Source organism: Ctenocephalides felis, unplaced genomic scaffold, assembly GCF_003426905.1.
Source record: "Ctenocephalides felis isolate EL2017-DRISC unplaced genomic scaffold, ASM342690v1 CF-g0.4_SCAFFOLD_00012, whole genome shotgun sequence".
Lineage (NCBI taxonomy): Eukaryota > Metazoa > Arthropoda > Insecta > Siphonaptera > Pulicidae > Ctenocephalides > Ctenocephalides felis.
The window spans coordinates 1-15,766 of NW_020536166.1; the positions used below are offsets into that span (position 1 = coordinate 1).

Here is a 15,766-nt window from a genome sequence, read left to right on the forward strand (position 1 = left end):
GAGAACAAACACGATTTCAAAAAAAAAATAAAAATTAAATTAATAATAAAGTAATATCTAAACAAATGCGATAGGCATTTTTGTTTTTATTCAGGGAACTGCGATCTGTCATCTGTTGTAATGTAAACTTGTAATGTACTGTCAACTGAGATCTGTCATTCAGCAGGCGGGAAAACGTGAATCCTAAATACACTCGTTGGTCGTTGGGCTGCGTGTTAAAATATTACGTTTTGTGTCTTCCCTTTTAAATAAAAGTGCAGTATCAGCTATTAATGTTATCAATATTTATTCAGAATTTTTTTACATTATGTCTGATTGTTTTGACATGTAACATTTAACATATAAATGTTAAACTAACTTCGTTGAGAGTATTTTATAAACTATCATTTTAATATTTAGTTATTAATTTTACAATTGTGAATTAAGTGTACAGGATAATGAGTTTTAAGAGGAAAGATATGCGTTATGCCACGCAGAAGGTCATACCTCTGTTTGTTTTTCTGATGATGGAAGGTATGTTTACAATATTTTAATTTCATAGAATAGGTTAAATTGCAAAAATTCTACATAGTATTATTTCATACTTATGACAACATTCTACTAAGTTTTAAAATAAAAATGACAATTTAACTCCCAAGGCCTATTTACCAAATACAAACTTTGAATATAATTTATAATATATTTTTCTGTAGATAATGTTCTTATGAATGAAATTTCAGTCATATCATGACCTGTGGTAGCGATGGTGATTTTAGAGTTTGGGCTGGTCTGCAAGATGATGATCCTACTTCACATTGTGTTGGAGAATGGGCACTTTGTATAGTATTCAAGGAAAATAAATTATTTGTGGCTTTAGATAATAATACAGTTCAATCTTATAACTATCCAAGCTGTGATAAAGATATAGTTCTCGAACGCTTCACTGCTCCTGCTTCGCATCTGGCTGTTGGATCTCAGGTATACGCAAGTGTTAAGATCAGATCAGAAGAGTTCTTATGATTGAACAAAGGAAGGACAAAATAATTAAATAACACAGTGCAGATAATACTCATATCATTTATAAAATGAAATCATTATAGTAAGTGCAATTATCATTTTAGCTACTTGTAGCTGGAGCTCAAGATTCTGAAATAAGTGTTGTTCCAAAAACCGGAGGTCAATCTATAAAATTATCAGGACATGAAGGAGCAATATTATCTGTTTCGATATGTCCAACTGAAAAATATGTTGCATCAACTTCTACTGATGGAACATTAAGAATTTGGGCCTTGCAGGATAAATGTCAAATACATTTATTCAATTCTCTACCTAAAGCGAAGAATTTTGCAGCTGCCAATGTTTTAGGTGATGATTTTTTATTCACATTAACTTGATATACAGATACAATAATAAGCACTTTTTGTAGGAATGTCTAATTTTGAACCAGTTAGTGGAAAATACTTAGCTTATCCTTGTGGTAAAGAAATTGTGCTATTGGATACAACATCATGGAACGTCTTTTTGTTTTTCACATACTAAGGTATATTTTCAACCACCTCCTTTGAGATAATACCTGATTTGGCTTTAATTCACATTCATTTAGAGAAAACGTCAGTAAATAAAATTTTTATCGATTTGCTATTTTAAATTATTTCTTCGAACAGGTTGATCACCCCTTCTCAATATGTGTATTTTCTCCATGCGGAACTCACATTGCTGGTTCAACATCTACTGGTCAAATTTGTGTGTGGGATGTTTCAACTCAAAATTGTAAGGTATTTTCAGAGCACCCAAACTCATATAATGTCTGCTCACTGGCTTGGAACCCATCGGGAAATGGAGAATTGGCATTTTGTGATGTATTTGGCCAATTAGGAACTATTGAAGATTGTTATGGGTCTAATATTGCTCCTGAACGAAGTCCTTTAAATAACTATGATGATTTGGACTTCGAGGACAATTTAGGTATATATGATATTGAAATAAATTGCTTGCCATTCATGCATTATTTATAACGCTTAATAATATAATTCAAACATTTCTAGAACTTTCTGAGGAAGATGAAAATGACAATGAGAATGTGATATCATTAGAAAAAATTAAAAATGAAACCCTTAAACCAGAAACAATTGCTTTGGACACTGGTATGTTTTTTTTATGCATATTTGTATTGAACTTCATATTATGGAAGAAATGTTTGTAACATGTTAATATATATATATTTTTTAATCTATTTTTAGATAGAGCTTCATCTTCAGCCAGTGTTCATAGAAAATCACCAGTACTACCGATAACTCCATTGCAACCTCCATTTCAACCAGGTTCAACACCTGCGCATTTAGAGCATAGATATATGGTTTGGAATGGTATAGGAATTGTTCGATCTCACATATCTGAATCTGAGAACTCAATAGAAGTCGAATTTCATGATTCATTAACGCATCATGGAATTCATATGAATAATTATTGGGTCATACGATGGCCAGCTTGTCAAATTCCGTTTTAGCAATGGCTTGTGAAACTCCAAGTTCTTATTTAATATACTTCATTATTTGTATCCTACTATATATTTTGTTATCAAAAAATATTACACTAAAATCGAATATCAAAATAAAATTCAATTTAGCAAACTTGTTTGTATCACATTGGGAGCATCTGGCAGAGAATGGTCTACCGAAATGCCACAAGATGAAGAAATATTAGCCATTGGGGCAGGTGACAAATTGGTAGCGGTTGCTACTGACCAAAGGATATTAAGACTGTTCACTGTTTTTGGAACTCAAAGAGAAGTAAATGAATTTTCAATTTCATTTCCAGGGTGTCCTAGGCCTTAACTGTCACTCAAAGTTGACCAATTTTAAAAATTTTAAATTCATAGTTCAACAAAAAAATCTTAATTGTTTAAAACTTGGGGCGTTTATGAAATTAATTTGCTCTGGTCCTATAAATGTTATTCACTGAATAACATTTAATTTAATAACTGAAAAATGGTCATAATTTTACCAAAGCTCTTGGTTGTACTAAATGCTCATAACTTCCAAACATGAGAGAATTTTTTTTTCTTAATTTTTTCGGGACAGCTAAGGTCAATCACCTTGTTTCGGCTTGATGCTGATATATATGTATATATATATATATACACCTAAGTCTGTTTTTACACGGTCTTTTTGTACACGGTTTTGATATAACACAGTTTGAAAATTGAATATTTTTAATTTTTTTACACGAATTTATTCCATTTAGCACGATTTGAAATTTTATGTACCTAAATTTTTTTTGTCAAATTAAATTTTTGCGAAGTATGTTCATATCACAAAAAAGTATTTATGAAAGAAAAAGTCTGAAACCATCGATAGTATCGATAGTTTGCGAACACTAGCTTAAAGATTTAAGTGAATTCCCCTTTAGCGCGTACAAACAATTTTACTGGTCAAAGCAAATGTGAATAGCACTAATTTAATTTTTGTTCTTAAAAATTCTTGTTTTTCACCAATTTTAATAGGTTTTAGAGAGCAGGACAAATCACCCATTTTGTATAAGATCAATGTCTTTTTTTACACGTTTTTTTTTTACACGGCTTCTTCTGGAACCAATCTTCGTGTAAAAACAGACTTAGGTGTATATATATATATATATATATTTATATGCATATGCATATAGTACAACCACTACTTTTTTGAGGCTTTGTTGTAAAGAACTAAAAAGTGTACATATTAAGTACTATGTTGATTATATTTATCAAAGTATAATATTCATTATAAATATGATTTTTAAGGTTATTGCAATTCCTGGTCCAATAATATGCCTAGCAGGTTATGGAAATAAAATTTTAGTTGCTTATCATAACTCGTCAGCATTAGTTGGAGGTGATCAAAATATAAATATGATGTTTATACAGGCCATTGGTAAAGTTCAGAAATAATAAATAAATGAATAGGAGATAAAAGATTTAGAAGTCTATTTGTAATTCTAGGACTTAAACTGAAAAGTATTGATATGCGATTGCCACTGGGTCCGACTGCTGAACTATCATGGTTGGGCTTTACAGACAAAGGATCTCCTGCTTTTTTCGATTCACATGGAAGTCTTAAATATATATTACGACGTCTGGAGTTTGGATGCCTTTGTGTGATACCGCGTCGCATGTAAATATTTTTCATGCACTCATATTTCTTTGATATTATATCAAAGTGCAAAGAAAAAAAAGTAGATTTTATGAGAAGTATATTTAAATTTTCTTGATTTTCTAAAAGTTGACTTACATGCATGGATGAATATTTTTTTTAAGGTTAAAGGAGTGTCTGATAGATTCTTCATCATTGAAGTAAGTGAAATAAAGCAGGTTGTATATGCAGTGTTATGCAGGGGATCAAAGTATCCACAAACAACACCAAGACCTGTCGTTAGTGAATTGCCATTGCAGGTACAGTTTTATTATAAATATTGCTAATTTGATATATTAATCTGCAATTAATATATAACATTTCAGTTTTCTATGTGCGAGTCGGAGACAGATAAATCACGTTTGGAAGAACAGATATGTAGGTGGTCCTTGTGGAATGCAGATCCAGATGAAAAACAATTTAAAGAGACTGCTATTAAATTATTTGCGGTACATTTATTAAGATGGATGTATTGTTTTTAATACAGACTTCTCATAAGTATATACTCTTTTAGTTGGCTTGTCGAAGTGAACTAGAACAAAGAGCTCAAGAATTGGTAGAACTAATTGGCTCTCAGCAATTATTAAATCTTGCTATTAAATATGCAAGTAAACTTGGAAGAATGCACTTAGCAGATAAGCTGGGAATGCTAGCAAGAAATATGGAAGAGCGACCTGAAACACCAACAATGGTAAACATATTTTTGCATCTTTTCCAATATGTTTAGAATATTTCAGCTACCTATGCAATGAGAGGTAGACATGGTCTTTACTTGGTATATATTTTAGGTTGCTGAACAACAAAATGATGTCTCTGTAGATATAGGAACACCTAATATTCACAATAACAGTTTGTTAACAAAGAATACAACTAATGAAAATATCACACCTGTTGTAGTTGCACCAGTAAGTACTGAAAGTTGTTATGTTAAAAGTTATCTCAATATATTGTATACTACTTTCTGAATTATTTTTACAGTTAGCAGTTAAATCATTTTCTCAAGGTCGTAACCCATTCAGGTGTAATTTAACACCAAATTTCGGAACACCAAATCCATTGCAGCACTTAACTGATAAAGTCATTGGTTTCAAAACTTCAAATACTCCTACACATGGAACAGATATAAATAATGAATCTGTTGAAAGTGATACTGAAGTGGTAAGTATTTGACTTTCATTTTTAATAAATGAATTGAATTTTATTGAATAATCAATAATTGTTAATTTTCCAGAATGAAACATTTATGAGTTGGTTCAACAAAGAGAAGAAAAATTTGGAGAATGAATTTCCAAATAAATCCAGCGGTGAACTGACAAAACTTGCTATGAGATTATTCAAAAGTAGAGGCAACAAAAGGAAATTATCTGATGACCAAGAAAACCAGCCCACAAATACAAAACAATCAAAACTAAGTGCCTTTGCATATAATAAAGCATAATTTTAACTGGACTAAATTCTCATTATTATGAGTTTAGTCATTATTATTGTTCAATAGTAATAGTAATATTGTATTATTTATATATAATTACAAAATGTTGATATTTATATACTTTTGAATTAATCATTTCCAGTAAAACTTTACCGTAGTTGTGGCAATATTTTCCAATGATTTTATGTAGGTTTTGGAAATATACCTGCCTTGAACATTTGGACCCATTGGCTTCCATTTGGATATTCATACATTTCAATAGCATCTTCCTTTAAATCAGTATTATATCCAGGCATCTAAACAAATAGAAACAAGTAATATCTGCAATTAAATTAATTGAAAATAAAAAAGTTCACTACGGTTATGTGGAAAGTGCAGTTCAAAACTTGAAATTAAATTCAATAAAATTAAAAAATAATGTGAATCAAATACAATTTCATTTCAGTTCTGATGTTACATTTTTGAAATCAATTAAACTTAAATATATAAAGAAACTATCTTTTTGTAACCAATAGAAATGGAGAGTACCATAAATACTTACCGATGGTGCAATATATTTAGCATTCAATACCACAACAGGATTCATAAATTGTTCATGCTGTTGATCAACATACTCTATCATTCGCCCATCCATTGTTCCAGATAAACTAACATAATCCCACATTTGTAGGTGCTGAACCATTTCACACAAACCAACTCCGCCAGCATGAGGACAAACTTTAACTTAACAAAAATAATAATTATGAACTCAACTGTAACATTATTCTGTCATATGATGTACAAAATTAAAAAAAGAAAAGCATGAATTGTGATTAAGCTAGAAATACAAAAATATCATGTTATCCTAATAAATCATTGCAATAAATAAAATCTACAATGAATTTAAAAAAATATATATTTACCTAGAATTTCCGATTTAAAATAAAATCTGTATAATATATAGAACAAAACTGAGTAACAAATAATAATTATTATTTCAATTTATATTCTATGATCTGATTGTGCATGAATTAATTATCAAATAAAAATCCAAATTCATGTGTTATATAAAAATTATGATGATTTGAAATAATTTTGATGTTACTGAATTAACAAATATAAAAATCCTTACTATTAAACTTTTTTGCCATCAAATACACAGATAAAATTTCATTAACCCCTCCTATCCTGGCAGAATCTATTTGACAAAACTCCATAGCATTAGCTTGCATAAATTGCTTAAACATTACACGATTTGCTATCATTTCTCCTGTCGCAACTGCAATTCCTAAGGGTCTGATAGACAGATAGATATGATAGTTTACTTGATTTAAATCAACTCATTATCGAGTAAAAAGATATTTACTGTGATACAATATGCATGAACAAAAATTTGAATAAACAAAAAAAATTAATAACACTAAATATAAAAATAAAAAATGATATAAGTCATGCGAGACTTCAATCGACTAATACGATCGTCATGAACCGTCATCTGACTTCATTCGGCTTATATGAAAACTTCTACTTTACTGAAATTATATATATAGGTGTGTCTGTGTATGTGTACTAGACAATTTATGCATGCATTCTGTTCTTCAACAAATACTTGTAATTGATACCTTAATGCAGAAGAAATATTTGCATGGCCCAAAACATCATCTGGAGATGTAGGTTCTTCTATCCACAATGGTTTAAATTCACTTAAGTTTTCCATCCACTTAATAGCTTCGTTCACATCCCACATTTGGTTAGCATCCAACATCTAAACCATTATATAATTTTCATAGAAGTTTATACTTCATATCTGTGGTTCAAATAAATAATGTTACCAATTGATTTTTCCAACCAATTATCTCACGAATAATCCTGCAACGATTAATATCATCATCCATATTGCTTCCTACTTTTAATTTAAATGCAGTAAAACCTTGGTCTAAATATTTGTGACATAATTCTCTAAAATGCAATTCAGAATATCCCAGCCAACCTGTAGCATTTATAATATGTCTGGTTTCCATTGACAAGTTTATTCTTTGAACTTCATATTTATTACAGTTTATATACCTATTTGTGTAGTATATGCAGGATAACCCTTAACCAGAAGTTCTTCAGTTCTCTTTTTCTTTACCTGCTTCCATTGACTTCAACATTTCAATTGCTTCTTGTGGTGTAATGACATCAGAGATATAGCGAAAATCAATCACAGACACAAGTTTCTATATTATAATTATTATACAATAATCTCTTTTATTGCGACACAAATCTCTTTTATTTAGATAACATTTCCAAATTTCTCACAAAACAATAAAAACGTCGCGCAAATGATTCGCAATTCGTTCCACACATGTGTAGAATCTTGGTAAAAATATTTTTTAAAACAGCCTTTTCTCCATTATATCTTCAAAGAGTCTAAGAACAACACACTAACCATTTGTGATTTTTTAAATTAGTATTTTGTGAAAATATTGTGTAATTACAAGTTTAATGTTGGTAATATATAGTGTAGTGCATTACCATATCCTGATACCATGGATTATTAAAATCTTCCAATTTAACACTAAGCTTAACTAATTATAAGTACTATTTACTCTTTTTATTTTTCTTTTCACTCCAATTCAATTATTTTGGTTTTTAATTTCATTTTTAGTTTCCACTGAATGAAGGCTAGGATTATAACCGAAACATATGGATTTTAAATAAATTTTTGAAAGAAATACATGTTTTTTTTATTGATGTTATGCCCAATTACTAGACTTTGTTAATACATATGTCAACATCAAATTCAGAATCCTACAAAATATAATTATATATAATTATATAATTATATTTATTTATATATATGTATATATATATATATATATATATATATAGCATTATATATGTTATATTATAGCATTGAATGACATAAATAGTATAATAAAATTTGGGAAACATAAGGCAACTCTTCAATGATTACTATATTCCACTCAAACTCCTAGAATTTACAAATTAAGTAAGTTATAGTAATCATCCCAAAATCTAAAATGAAAATTTTTGCTTATCATTACATTTCAGAAGTTTCTGAAAATATTGGCATACCTTAGAAAAAATAGAAGTATGTGTGTATGTATGTTTTGTGTGGATACAACATTTCGTCCACGATTTCTGGCGCATGTATCAATCAATTTGAATTATTATTATTGATAGGGAGACATGCTAATTAGTTTTTGACAAAGGCAGCCCCAGCCGTTTCAAAGATACGGAGCCAAAGTGCCAAAAATGGTAATTTAATTTTTGAGAGAACAGAGCGTCCAATTTGAATGATTAAAAAAACATTTTATTGTATTCACAAAACAATGAACTGATTAAATTTTGGGGCCCAGCGATTTCGGAGAGCCAATAAAAAAATGCTATTTGCCAGACAAAAATTATCATTAAACACATGCACATCAACTTATTTTATAGAGATTTAAGTCACACTGCAACGCTTAGATATTTTGTGTTTAAAATCGCTCTGCTTCGCAAAAAGTTCAAAATTTTCATAAAAATTCAAAATATAAAAAAAACATTTTTTTCAAAAATTTCCAAATTCTCAAAAATTTAATCTTTTCAAAATTTTCAAAAAATGTTAAAGCTTTTATAAATAATTTTCTTTTCAGTATGGAAAGTACCACTAGTTTATATACGTAATAATGCAGTGCATTATTGTTTAACATCTACTGACAATATAACTGACCTCAGGATCCATTTCTGATAAAAGCTTCCATAATGGTTTTTCTTCACATTTTGCCCATAAATCCCATAATGCATTAATTATTGCGGCAACAGCTAAATGCACAACTCCTTTTTCAGGCCCGATCTGCAAGCAATATTAATTCTATACAATAAGTTATAAAAATAAAATTATTTTTTATTAAAACATTTCAAATTCATTTAGCGCAAGTTTTATCATTTTATTTCATTTAGCACATACATACCCATCTCATTTGTGAACTGCTTGTTATTTCTCTCCAAAATGAACTGAAGTTATTGAATATGTCTCGCGCATCTTTTTCAATGACTTGGTATCTCATCAATTGAATTGCATGCACTACCAAATCTGTGCCTCGACCAAGAGTAAATGTCAATCCATTTCCAACAAGGCCAGATAATGTTGTTAAAGTTACGTAAGCACAAGAGTAATCAGGATCTGCATGCTAAATTAAAAAATGGACTAGAAGAAAGGATATTTACCACTGTCAAATATAAGCACATAATATTTATATTTAATCTGCAAAATAATTATAAATAAAATTTTCTCAAAATATAGTAATATAAAATTAATGTTCAGTAAAAACCATTTCTAATAAATGTAAAAATTACATGGCATATTAATCTAACAAAATTGTTAAAAGAAGTTGTTATTAGCTATTACTTATCAACATGACGAGCGATAAATTTCTCATATTTTACGCGATAATGTCTACAATTCAATGTCAATTATCTACACAGATATATTTTTAAAGAAACTATAGTATTAAATTGTAAAAAAGCTATACAATTAGTTGTTTTTATTAAATTACCATGGCATCTGATCCATCTTGACGTAAAGAAGTCGGAAACCTTATATCCTTAACATCAAAGCTAATTATCTTTAGATTCATATTACTTAAATTGATATAAAAATCTTTCTAAAATATTAAGAATTAGAAGAACAATTATAATTTGTCCTTTTATTTATTATAGAAATAATTATTTCTATTTTAATATTGTGATAAATTTATCGTCGATTTACAGTCGCGTCAAAATATGTTTTGACAGGCCGGCGGCGATGTACACGTGGTCTTATCACTATTAGTTGATGTCACAGTATCAAAATATCAGTATCACAGGAGTATCACAGCACAGTATCACGCACGTAAACCACGTAAACCATTCGTGATCAGCGGCTCTGCGAGGGTGATTTATTTGCTGTTGAAAAATTCAAGCGCAACTGCTACTTTTAACATCATATTTAATAATCTATTCATAGATAAACTAGTGGCAAATTGCTGGACCTTCCCGTACCGTTTGGAACCCAAAAAAATTTTACACAAAATGGGTACACATTATTAAAATCTCTATAAAATATCTGATAATTTGATGTGCATATGTCTGATGATCATTTTTGACCGCCAAAAGGTGTTTTTTAAACTTATTTTTATTGAGAGTCCATAACCGCTAGACCTGCCTTCCCAAAAATTTAATCAGTTTTTTTATCTTGTCAAACAAGTAAACTGTTTTTGAAATTATTAAAGTCGGACGCTTCGTTCTCTTAAAAACTGAGTTACCGTTTTTGGCACTTTTTGCACCGTATCTTCGGAACGGCCAGACCTGCCTACGCCAAAAACTAATCAGCACGTCTTCTTATCAACACGAATCGAATGTTTTTTGAATTATTCAAATCGGTCGATCCGTGTTTCCGAAATTGTCGACAAAAATTTTGTATCCACACGCACACATCCATTTTTTCTAAGGTATGCCAAAATGTTCAGAAACCTTTGAAACGTCAAGATATATAAAAATTTTCATTTTCGATTTTTTTATGATTACTATAACCTGCGATAAGGGAAGTTAACAAGTATAAATATTGAATCTATCTACGGGCACTTGTCATTTTAAAAAAATGTGTCATATAGCCTAAATGAAATTATATTAAATTGAAAGATTTTTTGTTTAAAATTTTAAATACGGCATATTTATTACATTTTTTTGTCATTATTTCGTGTTCATTTACAAATTATTTATTATTTATTATAAATAGAAAAGTGTTTTGGTTTATTTTATTTACATTAATATTTTCATCATGTTATGTACATGCAAATATAAAACATATTTCTCTTAAATATAATAATAGCATAATTTTGAATATTTGATTGTAATGTATAATAATAATTACTTATAATGTATTTTGTATTAGTTCAAAATGTTCTATTTTCTTTAAACTTAATACTTATCTGCTAAAATTATTGCCATCACTTAACTGAACACTTATACAATAACAGTGATATTTAAAAAAAAATAATAATAATAATTTGAAATTAACAATAAACAAAATGTATACATGCATTACAATAGATTTTCACATTAGTGCATCATTCATTAGGATTATACACCATCTTCAAGAGATCAAATTTTTAATAAACACTAAAATATTACTTACACATTTTGATAAAAATTTTAATTTATAAGCCTTTCAATCACATCACAACAATTTTCTTCCCAGAGAACAGTACAGATTTTACCTAAAGTAGCCTCATCTGGATTGTTTTGGGTCCAATCTACTAGGCCCTGATGGATTACCTAAAATATAATTATAGCCAAGTTTTAAAACCAATACATAATTATGGTTATACCATTTCTAATATAAATTATAAATTTTAAAACAAGTCAATTAAAAAAAAACAATTTTCAATAAATGATTATTAAAACTCTACTTTAAATCCTTTGTTTAATATAATATATATGTATCATTATTGCTGGAGTTTTATAGATTTACACAAGTACATTTATAGATGCACGTAAGTTCATATAGTCAGAAGTGTGTCAACCTTGTGACAAATGTTTGCTCTTTTCTCTCTTATAACTAAAATAATTTAATTATATACTTATAAAATAATTTAATTGCACACTGAAGATAAGACATATCACAATTTCAAATGTCTAACTCAAAAATCTACACATGCTCAAACTTTAAATAAGAAAGTGACAAACACACATCATAAATCTTGTATAATATATAATATATAAATATTGTAGTTGGTACAATAAGGTAGTGTATCAATTTTTTTCTATTAGAAAATTTCCTGTAAGAACCGGAAAAATATATCACTATAAAATTGCCCAAATCGATTTAGAGTTTAACTCAGCTCACAGGAGAACACGCATTTATTATTATACAAAAAAGTGCAAAATGTGATGCAGTTCCATGCAATTACCTCTGAAATGCCTTCATTAATATAATCTATATAAAGCTGTTCTATTTCTCCATTTGAATAATCAAGTTTTCTAAAGACATTCCTCCAGTTCTTTCCTATATGTTTTTTTATGATTTCCATGTGCACCCTCGTGCACTTTTCATCAGACGACATGAGAGCTTTTACAGTCTCATCTTCCTGTATTGAGGTTGCTATATTACTTTTTCGATACTTTTTATTTTTTCTTTTTTTATATTTTTCATCACCTTCATTGACATTAATATTAACTAGACCTCCAATATGGACATGCTTTGAATTTACTATGTTTATTACATTATTTACCCCTGAAGCTGAAAATAAGTAATATTAAGTAAACAAATCTGTACCTGTAAATTATTTCTGAATTTAAATACTAATTTTTAATGTATTCAATTTAAACAAGAAATCTTTAAAATCGAAACAGACTATTCATAAGTAATACCATATTGATGTCAGATGCATGCCCTGGTGACAAATAAAAGCCACAAGTATCTAAACAACTGATTATTGAATTCTTAAACTCAAACAATTTAATATTCTCTTGATGAGAATTGAAAAAGTAGTTAAAGATATGATATTTCAATAAAGAAGCAATGAATTTGTACTCTTTGAGCAATAAAGTATAATATGTATATTTTATACTATTCTCACCATTCACATTATCATTTTCTCCAATGTTCTGTTCAATATTCATTAATTATTTATTTGATTGTTTTTTTTTTTCCTTGCTGGCCTAACTGGAGCATCATCATTATCACTATTTTGTACTAAATTCGTAACACCTGATTCATTATTGATTTTCTAAAATGCATAACATATTAACAAGAAATAATTTAAAACGATGGTTAGTTAAATCCAACCTGTGGTGCTGTTGGATATAATTTACTTCTAGGGGGCTCAGATTGAGCGTCAGTTGCGAAATGAATATTGTTATCCTCGATTGACATTTTGCACATACTACATATCTTGCTTGTTTAAAACGTCAAGCACAAAATATATTAAAACATGACGAATAAAATAATTTATACAATTAAAGCATTTGACAGATGTCAATTGCGTCAGATTTATAGGAAACGCTACCATGTGAGCTTAATCTAATCCGACGTGAAAACGGAAAAGTACGCGGTAAATAGTTCATTTTCGAATATTATATAAATTATCGCTTTCAATATTTCCACTGATTTGATCGTAATGATTAATTATGAGAAAATAATTTTTATTTAACTTAAACCATATGTGATATGTTTTTAAATTATTCAAATATGATGAATTTTGTAAAGTTATGTTTAACTTTATATTTAAATTATATCATATGTACATACATAAAAACATATATATATATACTCTTCTTTTATCTATGCATAAAAATATTACTTTTTTTACTTTGGTAGAAAGACGTTTTCTATTGTTTTCCAATGTGGGTAATTTAAACTTACTTTTTCTTAAGGGAACAAATAAAACTTGTACGCACATTTAAAAGGGCAACAACACTGCCCCTCATATAATTTTTGATCTATACATAGACTTCAAACAATACATAATGCCTACAATATCTACAGTAATTTAAATTTACAGTGATTTATATATTAAATACATTTAATATAATATTAAGCAGACTTACTTTTTGTTTTATATTTTATATAAAAAAATATAAAATATTACAATAAATATGTTTTAAATTTCAATATATTACTTTCATTTAGCATTTAAGAGATTTTCCCGTTTTGCAAGATTAACTTTAGATCCCTCTCACACGTCCTAAAGCATCACAAATAAATCTACCACCAGCAGTTATTAATTTATCTAAGTCAACACCTGTGTGCGCACCACACCCTTCTAACATATATACAACAGCTTCAGTGGCTGCATACCAGATGCACCTCGAGCATATGGACATCCACCTAGCCCAGAAACTGACGAGTCCACAACAGAAATTCCATACTAAAATAACATTTTGTTTAGAAATATTTATATGTTATTCGTATATGTAAAACAAAAGATTTGAAGTATTACATCTAACCTCGCTTGATACTCACCTCTAGTGAACATAATATATTTGCTAGTGCTTGTCCATAAGTGTCATGATAATGAACTGCAAGTGATTCAGCAGGAGCTATTTTAAGAACTTCTTCTAGCATAGGTTTAGTGGTTCCAGGTGTTCCAACACCAATTGTATCTCCTAGTGATACTTCATAACACCCCATTTCAAACAAAGCCTCGTAACTTTAGCGCTACGGCAGAAGGTTTAATAATTGGACCCTCATATGGACATCCTACAATACATGAAACATAAAACCACGTACTTTGATATTAATTCTCTTTTGCAGCTTTCATAACTTCACGGAACCTATGTAAAAAAAATTTTAAGTCCCCAATACAAAGATAATTTATTAATATGTAACAATAAATAAATACCTTTCTATATGCTTTCTATAACAGAACAGTTAACATTTTTTTGTGAAAAGCTTTCTGAACAGCTCCAAACACTGCAATTTCATTGGCTTTTGAATTCAGCTAAAAAATACAATCAACAATCAACATAATAACAACTTTTGTAACTCTGCAGACAAATTATATAACATACAGCACTATTAAAGCCTTTAAATTTGGTACTAATACAGGATAAGCTACTCCAGGATGACGATTTATGGCACCTAAACATCACTATTATCTGCCATTTTGCGAAACCCATTTTGGACTAACCAAACTATATACAAAAAGCTGATTAAATAAATAAATAATAATCATGGAAAGATCTATTCCGAAAGAAAATGTATAATCAACAAATATGTAATGTTAATATTCTGTTTATAATAATAATGTGCTTGTAATATAATTCATAACTTTTATTTAAATATTCAATAATTCACCTTGTTGCTTCAATGGATTTAAGACAGTTTCTGATAAAAGATTAATAAATTCAACTTTAATATCTGTTGATAAAATTTTTGGTTCATTTTGTAATCCATCTCTTGGTCCCACTTCTATAATCCTTTACAGAAGTTTGTTTAGTCTGTAAAATAAAAACATTTTTACAGTTAAAAAACTTGACTAACAATAGTAACTCGTTCATACTAACTGCAAAGTTTCGTATAAATATATTTTGAAATAGCCGATTTCAAAATTTTGGTCGACATGGTAATAAAGTTAAGTTATCTCTCTGAACATTAGAATTAATAATGAATTAGAGTGCATTTAACAGTAATAGTCCTTCAAATAACCTTTGAAAACATACTGTGTTTTCACAATTTGTAGGCGCC

General features: G+C 28.8%; 3 protein-coding genes and 1 pseudogene across 3 annotated transcripts; 1 reads left to right on the top strand and 3 right to left on the bottom strand.

Annotated features, from left to right (window-relative positions):
- Nucleotides 1-289: 289 nt before the first annotated feature.
- On the top strand, nucleotides 290-5,586 carry LOC113374706 (WD repeat and HMG-box DNA-binding protein 1-like). Its single transcript, XM_026614987.1, is given in 19 exon segments — nucleotides 290-465; nucleotides 468-513; nucleotides 720-957; nucleotides 1,101-1,344; nucleotides 1,406-1,494; nucleotides 1,644-1,944; nucleotides 2,025-2,123; nucleotides 2,220-2,444; nucleotides 2,447-2,512; nucleotides 2,611-2,768; nucleotides 3,755-3,884; nucleotides 3,953-4,068; nucleotides 4,071-4,124; nucleotides 4,268-4,402; nucleotides 4,469-4,591; nucleotides 4,657-4,833; nucleotides 4,931-5,047; nucleotides 5,121-5,300; nucleotides 5,374-5,586. Coding segments are annotated over 19 exon segments (2,733 nt in total). The 5' UTR covers nucleotides 290-437; the 3' UTR covers nucleotides 5,581-5,586.
- A 144-nt stretch (nucleotides 5,587-5,730) lies between these two features.
- On the bottom strand, nucleotides 5,731-10,209 carry LOC113375654 (mitochondrial enolase superfamily member 1-like). Its single transcript, XM_026615763.1, is given in 10 exon segments — nucleotides 5,731-5,867; nucleotides 6,113-6,294; nucleotides 6,683-6,846; nucleotides 7,173-7,315; nucleotides 7,383-7,540; nucleotides 7,618-7,672; nucleotides 7,674-7,769; nucleotides 9,269-9,391; nucleotides 9,510-9,728; nucleotides 10,095-10,209. Coding segments are annotated over 10 exon segments (1,335 nt in total). The 5' UTR covers nucleotides 10,176-10,209; the 3' UTR covers nucleotides 5,731-5,753.
- Nucleotides 10,210-11,677: 1,468 nt separating this feature from the next.
- LOC113378126 lies at nucleotides 11,678-13,200 on the bottom strand. Its single transcript, XM_026618973.1, has 3 exons — nucleotides 13,158-13,200; nucleotides 12,489-12,817; nucleotides 11,678-11,853 (listed from the first exon to the last, which is right to left on the bottom strand). The coding sequence occupies exons 1-3, from the start codon at nucleotides 13,198-13,200 to the stop codon at nucleotides 11,731-11,733; spliced, it is 495 nt and encodes a 164-aa protein (XP_026474758.1). The 3' UTR covers nucleotides 11,678-11,730.
- Nucleotides 13,201-14,244: 1,044 nt separating this feature from the next.
- On the bottom strand, nucleotides 14,245-15,498 carry LOC113377254 (annotated as a pseudogene).
- Between the last annotated feature and the right edge of the window lie 268 nt (nucleotides 15,499-15,766).

Excerpts from the sequence above, each read along its gene's own strand:
- LOC113378126 (XM_026618973.1), bottom strand. The coding sequence starts at position 13,200 with ATGAATATTGAACAGAACATTGGAGAAAATGATAATGTGAATG. Across the intron at positions 12,818-13,157 it reads AGAAAATGATAATGTGAATG|CTTCAGGGGTAAATAATGTA; the intron begins GTGAGAATAGTA and ends ACTTATTTTCAG. Across the intron at positions 11,854-12,488 it reads TTAATGAAGGCATTTCAGAG|GTAATCCATCAGGGCCTAGT; the intron begins GTAATTGCATGG and ends ATTATATTTTAG.